Here is an 18,129-nt window from a genome sequence, read left to right on the forward strand (position 1 = left end):
TTTATTTCGTTTATTTGACAATGCAATACGCTTTCGTAATTTTTCAATCTATGTTCGGGCTGACGTCTTAAGTGTCTGTTTGTTTTATTAAGTCATGTCAACACTACACATGGGCAATCTGCCTAGGGGGATGCTTTTTTAAGGGTAACTGGTTTTTATTAAGGAGTTACAGATGTCCAGAAAACCAGTGTTCCAGGGAACGAAACTGCTTAGCCACTGGTGGGCTTAGATTAAAATTAAACTATTTTTTAATGTGTTATAGACCACTGTTTCTCAACCTTTTTATATCCCGGGCCAGTGATTATATGAGACTATGAATTATTCTTATCTATTACACTTCTATATGCTTATATATTTAAATGTCATTCGTAATCAACTGTAAAGTCAGTACGGTCAAATATTTTTTGCTGACCGGTGAAATTTTTTCGCGGACTGGCACGCATCTATCCATCGGCGTCTGGGAAACAACGTGATTGTTAATAAAGATAATAGTGAAGTTGAGGCCGAAGTTTTAAACGCGAAAACGTATACGTCAGACGTTCAGCGCCGCTTTCCCGTAAGCCTAGAAGTTTGACAATGGCGTTTGGAAAGTCAGTGGAATCGTGCTCGACATTCAAAACACCGTTGTCAAACTTCTAGGCTTACAGGAAAGCGGCGCTGAACGTCCGACGTACACGTTTTCGCGTTTAAAACTTCGGCCTCAACCTCGCTATTAACCTGCCGCTCAGGAGGATGTGGTTTCGTATCCGGATATTCTCAGAGATTTTTAAGAGTATGTTTATTACGACATGATGGATTATCAAATTGTTTTCACATAGTAAGAACGCCTAAGTGGTAAAGGCGTTCTTACGTCACTTTGGAAAACCTGGCATCAAAATATGTGAACAACTTCCCAAATATTTTTATAGATGGCTATGCTCCGTCCCTCACCATCCGGTAGCTTCCTTTGTGGATCCTAGCCGAATCAACAATGGATATCGAGAAAAGGCACTCTCGGTGCCCATAAAACAGAAAATTCTTTAAATGAAATATTAAAAAACTCCCATAACGTACGAAAGAAAGAAATACGGTAGTCTTAAAAACTATTGTAACAAACAATTTTTATACTGAAATTATTTTTTAAAATTTTGTAGCTATAATTTTTTATTATATAATTTAACATAATTCGATATTTAGCATAAATATTTACTAATAGATTTTTAAACTTTATTAATCGTCAATTCAAGAAAATACTGTTTACGAGAGAGGGCGCTTAAGTGTAATTTTCTTTCGTGTGCTCGTGTATTCGCCATTTTGGTAAGTGTAATTTTAATCCGTTTTGTTCAGAAGTAATAAAGGTCATCTAATATTTTTAAAAAGTAAGATATATTCGTATGTTATCGAATTAGAGAATGGTACTATTATTAATGTGTTATTTAATATTTAAAATTCATTATTACTGTTTGCAAACTGCACATGATTATCAACTCGTAATTCTGTAAATTTTATTTGCATCTTAACATAAGACTTTCAATATTTGTTGTTAGTGATATTAGTTACGTCTTTATCAGAAGACAATGAGCTATAACAAAAAATTTCGATTTAATTACAAGGATTAATGTGAAAGTACAGATAAATGAAAAACTCGGACTACAGATTTCGGTTAATGTTATCCAATGTGCTGATTCGGAGATGTTTTCAAATATTTGGAACTAAGTAAATTACGTTTCTATGTAGTTGTATATATATCAACTAAAGAATATTTGTAGGTGTTTATATTCAAAAAGTTGAAACCTATGTTGAAGTCAATACACAAGACAGAGATGATCTGTTTTTTTCTAAAAAGGGCCATGTGAACTGTAAAAGGCAGTTTTGCAGCAAAGTCAAAAAAGCACTTGATCTAAAACAGGACAAGTCTAGGGCCAGGTATGAAAAATATAGTAATAGATCAAGATTTTTTTTAAATTTTGAATAACGATGGTCATAAATCAATGTGAAATTTGCAACCCTGCTTTTATGAAGGAATGTCATCAAAAATGGGGAATAATTTTGAGCACTCAATGTTAAAATCAATTTAAATCCAACACAAAAGAGTCTGTGTGGTTGCTTCAACGTATAGACAATCATGAGATAAAAACCTATTTCAGGTTTTTATCTTGTGGTTTTGCTTTTGTCTATTGCCAATGACTACCATAGATTGATGACCAACTCTACATGAATACAGCTGGGGACCTATTCTGAGCTTTTCCGATAACTCAACGAGAGCAATACACCAGACATTCAATAAGTCCCCTTAGTGAAAGGCAGTTAACGAACCCAAATAGTTTATTACGACAATAGTGGAAACTTAAGCTGAAAACTGGTGACAAGCTTCTGCCCGCCATCTAGTGGTTTGAGGAGATAACTACACTTCACTCCATTTGTACCGCATGTATAACGAGACATTTTTGGGTGTTAATATAAAGTTTTAAACATTTTTATATCTCACAATAATTAGAATGGCCAGAAGAGGGTTATTTGCGCTATGTATGGCTGCTTTAATTATAAGATACAAAGTGATTGCAAGTTGTTTTACAGATTCCCTAAAAACAAACAAGTGTAAGTAAATTAATAAGCAATTAGATTGTTTTCATTTATATCAACATTCTTCCTTTAAAATATTGTTATCATTCAATGTATGTGTTTATATTGATTTTCAAATGTACTCGGTTATTAAGAGCAGTAGGTCCGATTTAGAAAAGATTTTGAAAACGAAAGGGCCAGAATATTTAAACTGAGATTATGTCGTGTGTTTCGACCATTTTATGGAAAAATATTATCTTCAGAAATATCAGCAATATTTCGAAACAGTTTTAATATATTTTTGTTTCAGTGCCCATATGGAATTAAAACTAAGTTAATTAATTATTTCTTAAAGAATGCAAATATCAAAGGTGTTTGTGACAATTGTATTAAATTATTGGCAGATAAATATTTGAAAGTCCTTATTAAAGCATATGTGACAAAAAATAATGATTCATCTGAAAGTTTTCGGAAAACAAAAAATGCTAAATTAAGAATATCACATATGTAATAACTGTATTATCCATGACCGGTATGATCAAACTGTGACATAATACATTTTGGCATTTGATGTGTTTTATTTTAAAAAATTGTTTCAATTTAATAAAATTAAATTAAAACCTCAGGTTTTAATTTAAAATATCTGACTCTTATTGCATTTCATTTGTTTTATTCCTTCCTTTAAATCACTATCCATCCACGTTTCCTACTAAATAAATTTATAATTCATGTTTTAAGATAATAAAATATAGACAAAAAGATGATAAAATATTTATTTTGTTGCATTTTTGCAAGTTAGACTTTACATAGTCTGCGGTGTTAGTGTTCTCCTCGAGCTGCTAGATGTCACTAGTTTGTGCTATTGCCACTACAGTACATGCTAATTCACGAGAGTTTCCACTATTGTCGTATAAGCTATTTGATAAACCTTAGACAAATTGCTATTCTGTTCTCCACGTTAAGTGGGTTTTGCTATGGGTAGTTGGTCGAGATTCGTCTGGGTTCCATGCTATCAATAGCTGTTACGCTTTAACCAATCACAGTTTAGTTAATATTATATTTTTGTCATGTGACTGCAATCTGGCATTTTATAAGTGAAGCACATATTTTAGTATTGTCGTGTACCAGTTCTAGTCAAATAGTTGTGTTAAATATCATCAAAGAAGGGACAATGCAGCCAATGAACTATAACTTGTCAGTTCAAGATATTAATTAAAACACTTTGGTTCTAGCCAGGGCTGAATTTACGCATTTCGAGGTCCTAAGCCACACACTGTGTGAGGCCCCTTACCAACTCTACAATTCTAGAAGTCAATCATATAAAAAAGCAGTGGCGTGCCGTCATTGGAAGCGATGGAAGCGCCGATTCCACCTTCCAATGTCCTTCCCTTGTATTTTATAAAATATAAATTTTCATATTTTAACGTACTTTGCATTAATTAAAATTAATATTTTATTATAACTGCATTATGTATCTTTTACAAATTTCTATACTACATGTGAAAAAAACGATAAGATTGCTATTGTATATTCGAATGATTCGGTGGCGGAAGGAGTGTCGAAACCGGGTCAGTTTCCAATCAGCCAGATTATATAGGCATTGTCACATGCGGTTTACAGAGCACCAACCTCACCCGGTTTAGCTGGTAGAAGCGACACACGCGTAAAGAGTCCGACTTTATATCCCAAAGCGGTTGTGGGCTGTTAGCCGCCTGCTAGATATTCGGCCACCCTCGCCCGATTATGTGAATCATGAGCAGACTAGATCAACGGCGGACAACCCCGGCCCGCAGGCCAGCTACGGCTGGCGAAAAGTTTCTATCCGGCCCGCGAGATCTTTAATAGATTATTAAATTGGAAAAATAACTAATTAATACTTATTTTTCCAATTCTTTGTAATTTTCGAAAACGATAAGAGAAATAAATGTAGTAATTAACTTATTTATTTCATATTTGAGACTAAAAAAATTACGAGTCACAAGAAAGCATCAATTAACTACTACGACCCGCAGAAAAAAAACGTAAAATTTATTCTGGCCCACGTTATAAAAAAGGTTGCCCACCGTAGACTAGATTTATAACTTAACCCAACCGATAGGAATTTACTGGTATGTTTTTATGATAGTTCTGTATAGTTGACAGGAGTTTTAAAAAAATCCATTAAAATATTTGATATATTTATTCTGCGTTTATTCCGCTCTCCCATCTTATATTACTTACGGATTTCAATGTTAAACCGGTGATATTACGATTTAGTATGTCCCATCTGTAAGGGGATGCAGAAAAAACGTGTACAATTCTAGTACAGTGATAAAAAATTAACTGTTACTTTGGCTGCATCATTTACAACCAAATTTAATGAATGAGACGTACAATGGTACAAAAAAAGCTCTAGAATTTATTTTCCTTAAATTTACGATTTATGTATCGGTTGTCATAAAAATTTCTTTCCACTTCTTTCCCAAGACTACAGATATTCGAGTACAAAGTAACCGGTTTCGACTTATTTCTATTTAAGAAGTAGTTAAATAATTAAGCGATTAGGGAATTAAAAACATAAATAAAACCCTGATGAAAGAGCCAAAATTTTACTTAAACAGAAGCTTAACCGAACCGATCTCTTGCCGAGTACAGAGGGGTCTGATCTCTTCGTAATATTAGATGTAATAAAGACAGAAATTTCTCTAGTTCAAGGAGAGTGACCGAAAAGTTGTAAATTTTGGAAATTTTCATGAACACTTGATCCTAAAACGAATTAGAAAACGAACGACGGACAATCTGTTAAGTTTAACATAGTTAGATTTTTACGGCTATGGCGAGAAACATTTAAAATCTACAACAACCCCGTCGCGTCCTTTGATATATACTAGTGACGCGACAAAAGAGGCATTTGACATCGACCGGTATCGGCACCCTCGGGATTTGGCACGGACACACCTACCTGGACCGTCTCTGATTCCATTCATTAGCCACTCGTAGGGAGCTACAGTATTTCACTAAGTGGATTGTTTTAAGATTTAAAAAGTAAAGAATATTTTGTTATTTTTATGTACGTTTCTTGACAAAGTTATATTTAATTATATGTTTCATTAAAAGTATATTCATACAATTGAAGAATTTTTTGTACTAGGTATGTATATTCGTCACACATTTTGTTTTACCAAGTAAGTTTTTCTGATAATTTTAATTTTAGCCCTTATATCGTGGCTAGTGATTCAAAAATTTATTTTAAAAAAGTTTTGGCTCAAGACCATATAATGAAAAAAAAAACATTATTAAAAGAGAAAGACCAATACCTAAATTAAATATAAATACGTCAACAAAAAAATTTCGACATTTTGACGATAAAATTTATGACGAATGACGATTCTTTCGTAAAATTGAAGCAATTTGAAAATCAAAGCGGAATAGAATTTAACATTGGTAGACAATATAAAATAAATATTGAAAATTATAACTAGATAATTACGATTAATAGATATATCTAAATTAATAGATGTTATATGTTTTTTCTCAAAACGAGAATTGGCATTTAGAGGGCGCAGGGAATTGAATCTAATAACGGAGGTAATTATATTGAACTTTTTTATTTATTAAGTACGTCAGATAATCTATTAAAAATTAGTGATGTAACGAATATTCGGTTACTACCCGGTATTCGGCCTATTTTTCACTATTCGGCCGAATACCAAATATTTAAATCACTATTCGGCCGAATACCGAATACCTAAAAACAGGAGTAAGAAATAACAAAAACACAGTAAATTAATCATTTTTGTTACTTTTATTAATGCTGAACATTAAACTATAATTATTAAAGTTAATAAGAAATAGCATCTAACTCTAGTATTAAATTATTTCGTAATTAAATAATATTATAGCCTTTATCTAGTTCGATATCTTATGGCATTGATGGCGTGTAGGTTAGAATGTATCGGGCATTAACGTTATTGTTTAGTTAATTATGTTATATTCGTATTCGCGTATATTTTAATATTTATACGATATATTTGAACTTTTCCACAACTGGGGAGAAACTAGACCATATTATGTCACCACTAAAGTATATCCTTAGGGTACCATTCAGTCTACAAATATGTAGTAAAAACAAAATTTTAGTGTTTAATTAAAGAGTTAAAATAATCGATTGCAAATAAAATAACTTATAAGTTATAACTTACATCTAAATACCAACAACTGCCGAATCATAGCAGGCTATTTACGGCTATTACATAAATTATAAACCAATTTGGCACTAGAGGTAGACGTTAGGCTCCATCTCATATTAACTTTTTAATAATTATAATTTAATTAATTAATTTAAATAATTTAGACCTAATGGAAAAAAAAATCATAGTGACAGCGGGCCAATAGAGAGCACGGTGCGTGATCTTTGCCATAATGCGGTTTGCGCGCCAATTTTTGTACGTGCGTTAATCAAGCCGAATAGTTTTGCTGAATATTTGGCCATTCGGCAATGCTCCTAGCCGAATATTCGGTATTCGGCTGAGGCCGAATATACTATTCGTTACATCACTATTAAAAATACATTTAAAGAAGTATACGGTTTTTACTGGCTTATCGAACAAACGAATACGAACGGGCCCTGACGCGCAATTAATTGATTGCCCCTGAAAGTCAGCTTCTTACAGAAACACAGCTTCCCTATCATCAAATGTCACGGCACACCACTGACACCATGTGACTTTTTCCTGTTTCTTCGACTAAAATTTCGCTTCGTGGTCATTGTTTTGAGCCGATTGATGCCACGGAAACAAAATTCGCTGAGAGTCCTGAAGGGTTTCATGTAAACGACTATTTCGAGGATTAGAAAAACATTGTTGCAGTGGGAGGGAATTACTTTGAAGAGAACGAAATTAATTTTGATGAATAAATTCAAATCTTGCGTTTATTGAACCATTCCTGATACGTTTTGATCACAGCAGTATGTAGCGTCTGAAAGAGTTCTTCCAGAATCTCAAACATCAATCAGTATCGAAAAGTTTGGCTGAAAATATCTGGTACGGCAATTTGTCGGTGTTAACTGAAAAGTTCGTCATTAGTGACAAAAAGAAATGTTACTGCTGAAATTTAGATTAATAAATGTTTAAAAAGTCTTCTTGCTTTCTTAATGTTACCTTAGGTAGCCAAGATGGCAGTTGTCTCTAATTCCAGCAAGGAAACAGTGGGGACGCACGTTCTAACCTAACCTAACCTAACCTAAGGTTAGAACATGCGTCCCACTGTTTCCTTGCTGGAATTAGAGACAAGCCGCAATCTTGGCTACCAAAGGTAACATTAACCTATAATTATATTGATAGATTTTCAGACAAAATCTTAAGAATTTTTATCACTTTTAGATGTTAATAATTTTAATATTACGAAAAACAATTTTTCCAAGCGTGTTTTAATTCTTTAAATTAAGTAAATTTTATGGGAAATTTTTTGATTTATCTAAATTACGTAGCAAATCGTAATATTTATACTCGCGTCCAGACTACATTGACAAGTAACTCTTAAACATAAAACATATTATAATTAATGTCAATCCGAACAAAGACGTACTAAAAGAATTATATGATTTAATATCATTAATATTTAAGGTACCATCTACCGGTGGGTCTGCTGAGTGCAGTTTTTCGACTACGAAGCAAATTCATACATTAGCCAAGAACACTCGGTCGGAGGGAAAATTGTCGTCGCTAGCGTTGCTTTTAAATACGTTGATGGAGTCGACGACCAGCAACTTTTATGATAAAGTAATTAACGACTTTGCGGAAAAAAATCGCCGAATAGAATTAGTTTATAAAAAATTTAAAAAAAAAAAACAAGTTTTTCTATCATTGTTTGTATCGTATCAATTTGTGTTATGTATGTATTATTTGTATTTTACAACTAAAATACATAAATTGTTTATTTTTGTCATTTCCAGTATTTGTTTAAAACTTTTATGGAAATGTGAGATTCCGGACAGGTCTGACCCGTCACGGGTCAGACCTGTCCGGAAATTTTTTTCTAAAAAAACATTGGTAAAAGTCGTTTGTAGTCGGACACCCATTGTTTATATCAAACTGCCAGACAGAAACCATAAATCGCGGAAGAAAGTCGTCCTATGATCGATGGAAGCTCGAATTCGTCTTCGATTTTGACTTTTCTCCCACTCCAGGTAAGAGTCTCGTTGCGTTTAGTAACCAGGGACCAACCGCTCAGGGAAGCGTATTTGAGGGAGAACGATCAATCAAAATGGACGAAAGAAAGAACGGAGATTGATATAATCTCCGACAATCGAGGACACCTGGCACTCGGTTAACGTTCCGAATAACCAAAACGCCGTGTGTCAACGCGCAAAAAAAAAAAAAAATACAATTTCTCGTCTATTGTGCCAACCTGTAACCCGTGCCGCTTCGGACTTAGACCGTGTCCCCGACTCCAACAGAGGAAGTCTCCCCGTGCCCTACAGACTTGTCAACGCCACTGTCCCGGGGCCACCTTCGATCGACCATCGAAGAACCACATCGACGCCCGGGATGTCCGAACGGCTGATTGTCCTAAAGTAAACTATTTTGTACATAGTATATGTTTATTTTATGTTCCTTTTTGTCGGTTTTTGTCAGGTACGTCTCTTCCGCCACCACGCACGTACAAATGGACCCTAGGCCATCACTGACGCGCAATTAACTGATTGCCCCTGGAAGTCGGCTTCTTACAGAAACACAGCTTCCCTATCATCAAATGTCACGGCACGCCACTGTAAAAAAGAGAATTAACATAAAACACATTAATTTTAATAATAAATGTTTTGTTGTTAAAAAGTATTTGCAGCATATTATAAAATAAAGTACAATTTAAAGAGGGAAACACAAAATTTTGTTTCATTTTTTGATTGCAAAAAAGCTACTAAAAGCTACTTATGAAAATCAAATGAATTTTATAGTAAAAAGAAGAAATCACTAGAAATGTAATTAAATACTACAAAAAATAAAAAGTAAAGTATAGTTTGTTAATTTGTAAAAAAAAATTTTGTTACAAAATTTGATTTTTTTTTTGTAGAAAATTTTGAGCTCCCTTCAAACTCGAGGCCCTAATTTTCTCTCACCAATTGTTGGTGAAGTAATATTATTCTTACACCTAAAGTTGTCATGTTCTTTTTAGTTTTGTTATGTTTCTAACAGCACCTTGAGAATGAACGATAAGAAAAGCTTTATAGGCACAAAAAACCTTTCACACACTATTTCTAGCAGACAAATTAATGAGCACAAACGTTTTCGGCTGTTTTAAAAGGCCTTCTTCAGGTGCACTGAGGACGGTTGGAAAGTCGGATAACCAATGTTTACGTGACGTCATTGTTTATGAGGGGTTTCCTCTTACAAGTGACGCCTTAGCAGAGAAGGTTTAAACGAAATTGACCTTGGAAAATATTTTGAATTAGTTCTAGCTTTGTGTGCAGAGATTAAGAAAAGCTTATTAAATATAATAAATTATACTGGAATTAGAATAAATATAAAAAGTACCACCTTTTTAACTATCCAGCAAACTATTTAATACTGTAAAAACGTTTTTAATGGCCTTTGTCAGTTAAACGTATCTTAACAAAAAGAACATTAAAAATAGAACATACTGAAATTAAATTAAGAAAATAATAAGTGTGCCTGTCGTAAATAACGTTAAAAACATCTTTACAGTATTAAATAGTTTGCTGGATAGTTAAAAAAGGTGGTACTTTTTATAAGAAAAGTTTAGTTATTGCACATGGCTGTTGGAACCGAAAACAAACTGTATGGCTCAGAATAGCATTTTCACAGTTGATTAAATGCAAATTATGTGGTTCTGATAGAAACTGGTTTTTATTGTATTCATTAGCTTATAACAGTTATAATACAACTCAATAGATTCCCTGGACACCAAATGAAAATATCCAACAAAGTTGAACATGATCTTTGTCAAACAGACTACCTATGTTTCATTGAAAGGAATGACTTTATAATGTGTGATATTCTAGTCTTTAGCTGCGTGCTACTATTTCTATTTCTATTGGAATGTGGCATATTCAAACAAAAAAGAACAGGAACATCTACAGAGAATGATTTAGTAGAAAGTGATGAAGATTTGCATCCTGGCATTTTGATGATGCCACAATAAATAATTGCTCATTGCCATTTAATTTTCCTTTAACTAAATACACACACTCTTCTAACTTAAGTTATTAAAGTTTTTATTTGTTAAAGAGACATTATCTTTGATATTACAATCCATGAAAATGTTATAGAACAAAAACTTCTGTTTGTCAAAACTGTGTGCTTTATTCAAATTTGTATTTTCCTTATTACATTCTCTATAATTTTGTACTCTATTCTTTCAAATATTTTACAATTTCATTGGTTAAAATTCTATACTTTGTTGCATGTGCAGATAACCCAAACGTGTATAAACAACCTGGTAGAATTGTGTGATGTTAACAACAAAGATGAGATCATTATGACTGAGCAGAATTGCTTTTGTCTCTTGTTTTGATATCACCTTTGTGCCAAGCTTTTGATATTTATTTAACAGTGGTTGTTTTAGTGTATTTTATTTTTAAAGAGGTTTGTTCATGAAGCTACAAAAAAAAGCAAAAATAGGAAAGATTTCCTGTGAAAACCTCATAAGACTTAAAATTCTCTTCTGGAAGAGATTTTTAAAAATTTAACAAACTGCCTCCTTTAAATAGGTTTTTATGAAAATCATTTATAGCAAGGTCTATTGAGGGTATTCGCAATCTATATCTTTGCATAGACTGATTTTGAAGCTTTCTTAAATGCCACAAAAGTTTTCTCAAAATTTATCTTTGTTAGTATAGGTTCTATGGCAAAAGCCAGCAGAAAGTTTTCATGGTGCAATGTTAGTCAGTTATTGAAATTTGCCAACAGTGACTAGAGTCATTTTTTGATCAAAAACTGGCTGAATTTTTTAGTGGTGTCATCCAATAAAATGGTCCAACAAAGATGAAATAAAGATTGCAAATTGTTTTGTTGGAAAGCATGTTCATGGTTTGTAGCTTTTGAAAAATGCAGTTCTTTTAAGAGCAAGAAAAGTTTCAAAAAAATGTTTTGAACTAGTTCAAATGTTGGTGATAAAACATCAACAAAAACAAGCTACATGAGCCAGCTAAATGTACTTCATGGCTGTAACTTGGAATCCTTTAACATAAGATTTAATATGATAGCCTCATATATTTAGATATTGGTTTCATTAATTTAGAGTTTGTGTTGAATTATCTTAAATCAAACAAAAATATTTACTTTATATTATTTCTATTACTATTCAGTGAATTTAGATTAACATTTTTTATAAACTTTTTGTCTATTTTATGTTTCCTAATGGTATTAATTAACGGCTTTGGTAAAGCTTTATGCATTCTATTCTGCATCGGATTTATTCTTTTTAAAGTTTTTCGGCAAATTTATGCACTCGCCTGAAGACGACGACAGTAAGGTTTGTCGAAAGTACTTGCGACAAGCAAATGTGGATATAACGCTGAACTCGGTGAACTTTTCGCAACGTTTATACGGTGTTTAGCGTGAATATTGTCGTACCGACATTTAAAAATCCTGAGCATCAAACACAAGACCGTGTTATTTATTAAACACTTGGCACTTTTCCACTTCTATTAGTTGATGTGCCAAGTGTTTAATAAATAACACGGTCTTGTGTTTGATGCTCAACATATAAGAAAACACGGTTTCAAGAATACCTAAATTTAAAAATCCATTAAATTTTCCTTTGATTTTATGAATTTACTAATAATTTTATTAATAAATATAAAATGTATAGACAAAGTTTTAATGTTATTCAAGATGGACAAAAAAATTAATAAAGTTTCTTACTCTAGGTACATCATGGCACCAAAACGAAATAATATGATTCCCAATGGCCATTTCCATAAGGATTGGCAAAGATATGTCAAAACTTGGTTTAATCAACCAATGCGTAAGAAGAGGCGTCATTTAAATAGAGTAAAGAAAGCACGTCGAATTGCACCCAGACCAGCTGCAGGTCCAATTCGTCCTATAGTGAGATGTCCAACATTTAGATACAATTCTAAACTTCGTTTGGGAAGAGGTTTTAGCCTTGAAGAATTAAAGGTATGTTTATTTTTATGTAAAAAATTTTATCATATATGTGATAAAAAGTATGTATATGTAGGATTTTGTAAAAAATATTAATATTTTGAAAACTTTCTTCTTTTTTATCAAAAATTCTTTTGGGCTTTCCTGTACAAATCAAATCAAAAATTATTTTTTTAATTTATACTTTTAAGCAGTATTTGTCTCAGAACCACTTGATTGTAAATATAACATTTGAATGATTTTTATTTTCAAACTTTCTTCATAATTTTGTTTATTATTATTGGATTTTCTGAATGGATATTTAAAAAATTTACTTAATGACCATTTGATAGTGATCTTTCAGGAAGATGTTTTTAATACATTAACATTGCTTTAAATCATAAGTAACATCTGTTTGACATTAGAAATATTTTAGAGTTAGAACAGTGGTTCTCAAAGTGGGTGCTACCGCTCCCCTTGGGCGGTGAGTAAATCTAGGGAAGCGCTGAAGGCAGGATACTGAATGGTGACCAAAGGCAAAAGTTGGGGTCACTGACAGCCGTTCCCTTTCCTCTCTTAAATGGATAAGAGGAAACATTGCATTTAATGGTTTCCAGATGTTGAGAACAATGTATGGTAAGGGCACAAAGTGTGAGATTCATAGAAAGGTTTTCCTAAGAATATTTCCAATCCTTTTTCACACAAGAGAAAATGGGTTAGGGGCCGTTGGGTATAACTTTATGGAACAAAGAGAGTGGTGGATCGAAAAAGTTTGGGAATCACTGAGTTAGAAAGTAAATGAGGGAAGGATGTAATTTCTCCTTTAGTTTTATAGTTATATAATAATTGTATATAAAAATTTGTGCATGCAAAAATGCAAATACAGTAACTTCTCATTATATTGCTCGTTCAGATTTGGAGAGTTCAACTTTAAAATGAGCTAAGTTCATACAAACCATTTTAGAGATAGAAAATTATTTAGGAAGTACAGTAGAGAACCGAAAATCGGAATCAATTGGGGACTGGGGTTGTTCAGATTAGTGATTTGTTCCAATTACCGATTATGTACGAATAAATATATTAACCTGTCCGATGTTCAAATTTTTCTCCATTGCATGTCGCTTCGTGTTGAATTTTCATCGATTTTAAGTCTAACGAAAATTTTTATAATAATAATCGAGGCTATCGTATCATTAAAAATTATTTCTGCATTTTGTACAAACAAAATAAATATATTGAAAAATATAAAAACATGAAAATTATACTTTAGAAGTAAATTTAGTATCAAAAACGTTTGATTCAGCACGACACAGTCCGACTGAAAATCGTTCCAATTACCGGGGTTCCGATTAACGAGTCTCTACTGTATTTTAATTTATCTTATTAAAAAGGAATCAAAATACACTAATGGTACTATATATACTTAATGCAGTATATACTGCATCATCTTTCTAAACATAAAATACAGAAAAATTACAAATAACTTAAATGCAATGTAATAAGAGAGATTTTAATTTGGACTTGGTTCACTAGAATTGAATCATTCGTATGTCAGGCTTATTTCTTCCAAATGTATGTGTTTCAGCCAATAATTTTTTTAAAATATTGATTGCCTGAAAGTTTTATTAGCAAAGAAATATTTCTATGTTCCCATCATTGACCTTGAAACTACAATTGTATGAAATACAACCCACAAAAAAGCAAGAAGAATGAAAATAGACAAAATAGATGGGTAGATAGATACATTGGTATATTGTGTCAACTTCAGTTTGTCTCCTGACATGTGCAATATAATGAGGGGATACTGCATAACAGCAAATGTATATATAGCAGAAGTGCAGAATATGATCAATTGAGGTTTGAGGGTAAATTAACAGTTGAAAAATATGACAAAGACATAGAACTGCATATCAACTAACCGTGTAGGCATTGATTGAGGAAATTTACCAAAATTCTGGGATCTTGTGTTTTTAAAGTGAAATTTGAATATTGTTTACTTTGTTTCAGATCAGTTCAGTCATTTGTTAACATTGCTGCCTACTTACATGGTTATGCACTTGCAGTAAAGATGTCAGTCTCACTAAACCACAGTTTCAATTTTATGATAAATCAAAACCAAAACAAGAGCTTTAAAGAAGAACTGAAAAAGGAAAGTGTTTTATTTTAAAACTCTGTGGCAATATTTAATGGAAAAAATTTTGTTTGCTTGAATTAAAATGAAATATTCACTTGTTCCTTGCATGAAAAATTTACAAATTAATAAACTGCATTTAAAAAATTTTTCTGAATTCTCTCAATTAGATAGCTAAATAGACATTTTGTCATCATTTTATAAACACTATTTTCCTTTATTTTTCATATTTTTTGGGAAACAATTGTGACAATCATCATTGTAAATAAATTGTGTGTCTTTAGACTTCAAAAAGTGTTAATTATCCTCCAGTGCTAAAAATAGGTTATTTGTGGTGTCAGTAACAACTTCAATTTTATTTCTATTAATCAACATATTGATTAATATAATTGCTGATGCTATATAATGTATGCTTATAAGAGAAGACTGATTATTCTTATTAATGTTATGGCTTTATAAAGTTACAACAAAATACAGGGGTTACCTTACTTGCAAACTTTCAGACTTAAGAACAATTTGATTACAGGTCTACAATTTAAATTTTGCACAGATTCTGAAATTCTCTTATCTGTCTTGGAGCGGCATTGAAGTTGGTCTTTGGCCCATAATGAATAATTAATGTAGATTTATTTCTATCACACATTGCCATTTTTTATTTTTATGCAAATTCTGAGGTTTCATTGTTGCTGGTGAAGTGGCATCGAAGTCAGTAACATTCGAGTAGTGGCATTTTCCACTATTGTATGCAATTATTATAAACTTTTACAGTTAGTGATTCAAAGAGTCATCCAAAAAAGCATAGTAAATCTAGCAGTGGAGATAAATGCAAGAAGTATCACTCTATTACCATGGAAGCTAAACTTCACCAAAAACTAAGTACAGTAGGACCCCCCTATAACACGGTAGATACGTTCCATGTTGTACGAGTCACTTAGATTTTACAAATACATGAACCGTTCACAGCCCAGCACTTGTGCAGTTTAGGGGATACGGCTGTTTGAAAGGTTTTCTTCCATAAAATTAATCAATTCTAGACTAATTTGACTCAAACATTTCCAAAACACGTATAATTTTTTGGGAATAATCCATATAAACTATGCTATAAACAAAAAATTGTAGGAATACTTACCGAGTGCGCACCATTCGAAGACGCCATTACTTAAGTTTGTTTTCGTCATGGAGCAGCTCATTGAATGGTGGACATGTTTTCTGATAAGTTATTCTTTCCACGAAAAATTCACCGAACTTTGGAGACATAATAAATAGAAATATAATTTTTATGGCTGTTGAATAATAAATGTTTTTTTAGTAGGTCCACTGTTTGTTTAAATTTAATGGTTTGTGCAATGTCCGCTATTGGTCCAGATTCGACCAGTCCTGTCAAGACACGAGTCGGCCATGACAATCTGTGTGTCATTCTTTTACCGTGTTATGCGATCGCAATTTTTTTGCCATGTTATATGAACCTGTATTATGGGGGTCTACTGTATGTTAAATGGAAAAAAAACTGCATTTGAAACTCCTGCTACTAAGCAGTAGCAAGCTGGTAAATGAACATTAATGTATTCTACAAAGTACATTGAAAATCCAAACATTTAACAATATGTGGTTATTCTGAAGTCATTATGTTAACATTACAAGAAAAAGATTTTTATATTTTAAAAAATGTTCTGTCCCCACTGAAACTATCCAACACTACAAAGAAGCAGCATTTAAGAAGGTCACACTAGATTGCATGGGGGTCTACAATTTATTTCTCAAAAGAACTGTTCACTTTTGCTGTAGACTCCACATAAATTTCCAGAAAGGATTAAGAAGGAAGGAAGGTCTTTGTGCACGGATAGGAGACACAAAAAGACTATTTTTGACTTGGAGTTGAGGAGATGGCTGTTTGTTTGTTCCCATAGCCATTATTCTTTAAGTTTGATCTGTATATATTAAAAGTAAAATGATCTGTCACCGCAACACAAATAATATAATTTGAAAATTTAAACAACAATTAAAAGGTTTTTTAAAACATTGTTTTAATTTTCGATTGATTTGATTTTAAATTCTGGTTTTGGTTTTAGTATTATTATTTTTAGTTTTAATTTATTTTGCACTAGCTTAGTTTTATTTTTAATAATTTTAATTTATTTCGTTTTGCATTAATTTTGCTTGCATTTTCTGAACCCTTTATTACAATTTTTTTCATTAATTGAAACTCTTTCTTTTCGACATAACTATAGAAATTGTTTAGCATTGTTTTGCACAAAGATAATCAAATTTAAATTTATTTTAAGTTTTTAGTAATTTCATTAATTTTTGTTTTATAAACTTGCCTGCTTTTTAAAAAAGTTTTAAAATTTTCATTTTAAGTGAGTTAACATTAAATGAACTATTGGGCTACCTAGTAGTTATAATGAAGATGGTAAACATTTTCATTCACAAAAAATTTGTTTTAGGAAGTTTTAGTAAAATATTTTAAAGAGAATTTTTCTTTAAAGCTTGATTATACAATATTTGTATCAATAGCTTTGTATAATTGTTATCTGATTAGAAAATTTGATATTTAATAGGCTGCTGGAATTCATAAAAGAGAAGCTAGAACAATTGGTATTTCTATTGATTATAGAAGAAGAAATAAGAGTGTTGAATCATTACAACAAAACGTTCAGCGATTAAAGGAGTATAAATCCAAATTAATACTTTTCCCAAGAAATATGTCTAAGCCTGGAAAGAATGATGCCAGTGTAAGAAATGTTTTATTAATTAAACAGTATTTAAATTAGTATTTTATATTAATAACAAATTTAAATTTAGGCTGAAGAAATAAAAATGGCTACTCAGTTGCAAGGAGTTATAATGCCTATTCATCAGCCAATTAGGAAAGAGAAAGCAAGAGTTCCAAGTGAAGAAGAAAAGAACTTCAATGCATTCATTGCATTAAGGCAAGGTAGAGCTCATTCTCGCTTGTGGGGTAAACGACAGAAGAAAGCAAAGGAGGCAGCGGAGAGTTTGGAACCTCCTCCACCAAAAAAGAGTGCTGAATAATGTACAATTTCAAAAATAAAGACGGAATATTGAAGTGTACACCATTTGTTTTAAGTTTTTATTTTAGCTTTACAAACTTGTTGAAAATAATTCCATATTTCTTTAGAAATAATTAATCCTGCTGAAAAACATATATATATTAACATAAGATTTCCTTCATTTTAAATTACAACTTGATAGTTTCTCAGTTTCTCAAAGAAAAAAAAAGGTTTTTACATTTATCAAATACTGTAATTTTCTTTATAAAATATAACACAAATATGAAAGTTTTAAAGTGCTATTAAATTTTGTCAAAAAAATCTATTTAAAAAACTAAGTGACAACTTTTTAGATTCAGGC

At 31.8% G+C, this 18,129-nt stretch overlaps 1 protein-coding gene across 2 annotated transcripts; it reads left to right on the forward strand.

Moving 5' to 3' along the window:
- The first annotated feature begins 1,221 nt into the window (after nucleotides 1-1,221).
- RpL13 (ribosomal protein L13) lies at nucleotides 1,222-17,829 on the forward strand. 2 transcript variants are annotated; one of them, XM_067288644.1, is made up of 4 exons: nucleotides 1,222-1,296; nucleotides 12,410-12,662; nucleotides 17,316-17,489; nucleotides 17,560-17,829. In XM_067288644.1, exons 2-4 carry the CDS (start codon nucleotides 12,417-12,419, stop codon nucleotides 17,788-17,790), a joined length of 651 nt encoding a protein of 216 aa, XP_067144745.1. In that variant the 5' UTR covers nucleotides 1,222-1,296; nucleotides 12,410-12,416; the 3' UTR covers nucleotides 17,791-17,829. The 2 variants fall into 2 exon arrangements, with proteins under 2 accessions (XP_067144745.1, XP_067144746.1); XM_067288645.1 differs by having other exon boundaries at nucleotides 1,279-1,358.
- Nucleotides 17,830-18,129: the final 300 nt, after the last annotated feature.

Source organism: Centruroides vittatus, unplaced genomic scaffold, assembly GCF_030686945.1.
Source record: "Centruroides vittatus isolate TY-2023 unplaced genomic scaffold, ASM3068694v2 scaffold_899, whole genome shotgun sequence".
Taxonomy (NCBI): domain Eukaryota; kingdom Metazoa; phylum Arthropoda; class Arachnida; order Scorpiones; family Buthidae; genus Centruroides; species Centruroides vittatus.

Coding starts and splice junctions, on each gene's coding strand:
- RpL13 (XM_067288644.1), top strand. CDS start 12,417: ATGGCACCAAAACGAAATAATATGATTCCCAATGGCCATTTCCATAAG. Junction 12,663..17,315: donor TTAGCCTTGAAGAATTAAAG/GTATGTTTATTT, acceptor GATATTTAATAG/GCTGCTGGAATTCATAAAAG. Junction 17,490..17,559: donor CTGGAAAGAATGATGCCAGT/GTAAGAAATGTT, acceptor ATTTAAATTTAG/GCTGAAGAAATAAAAATGGC.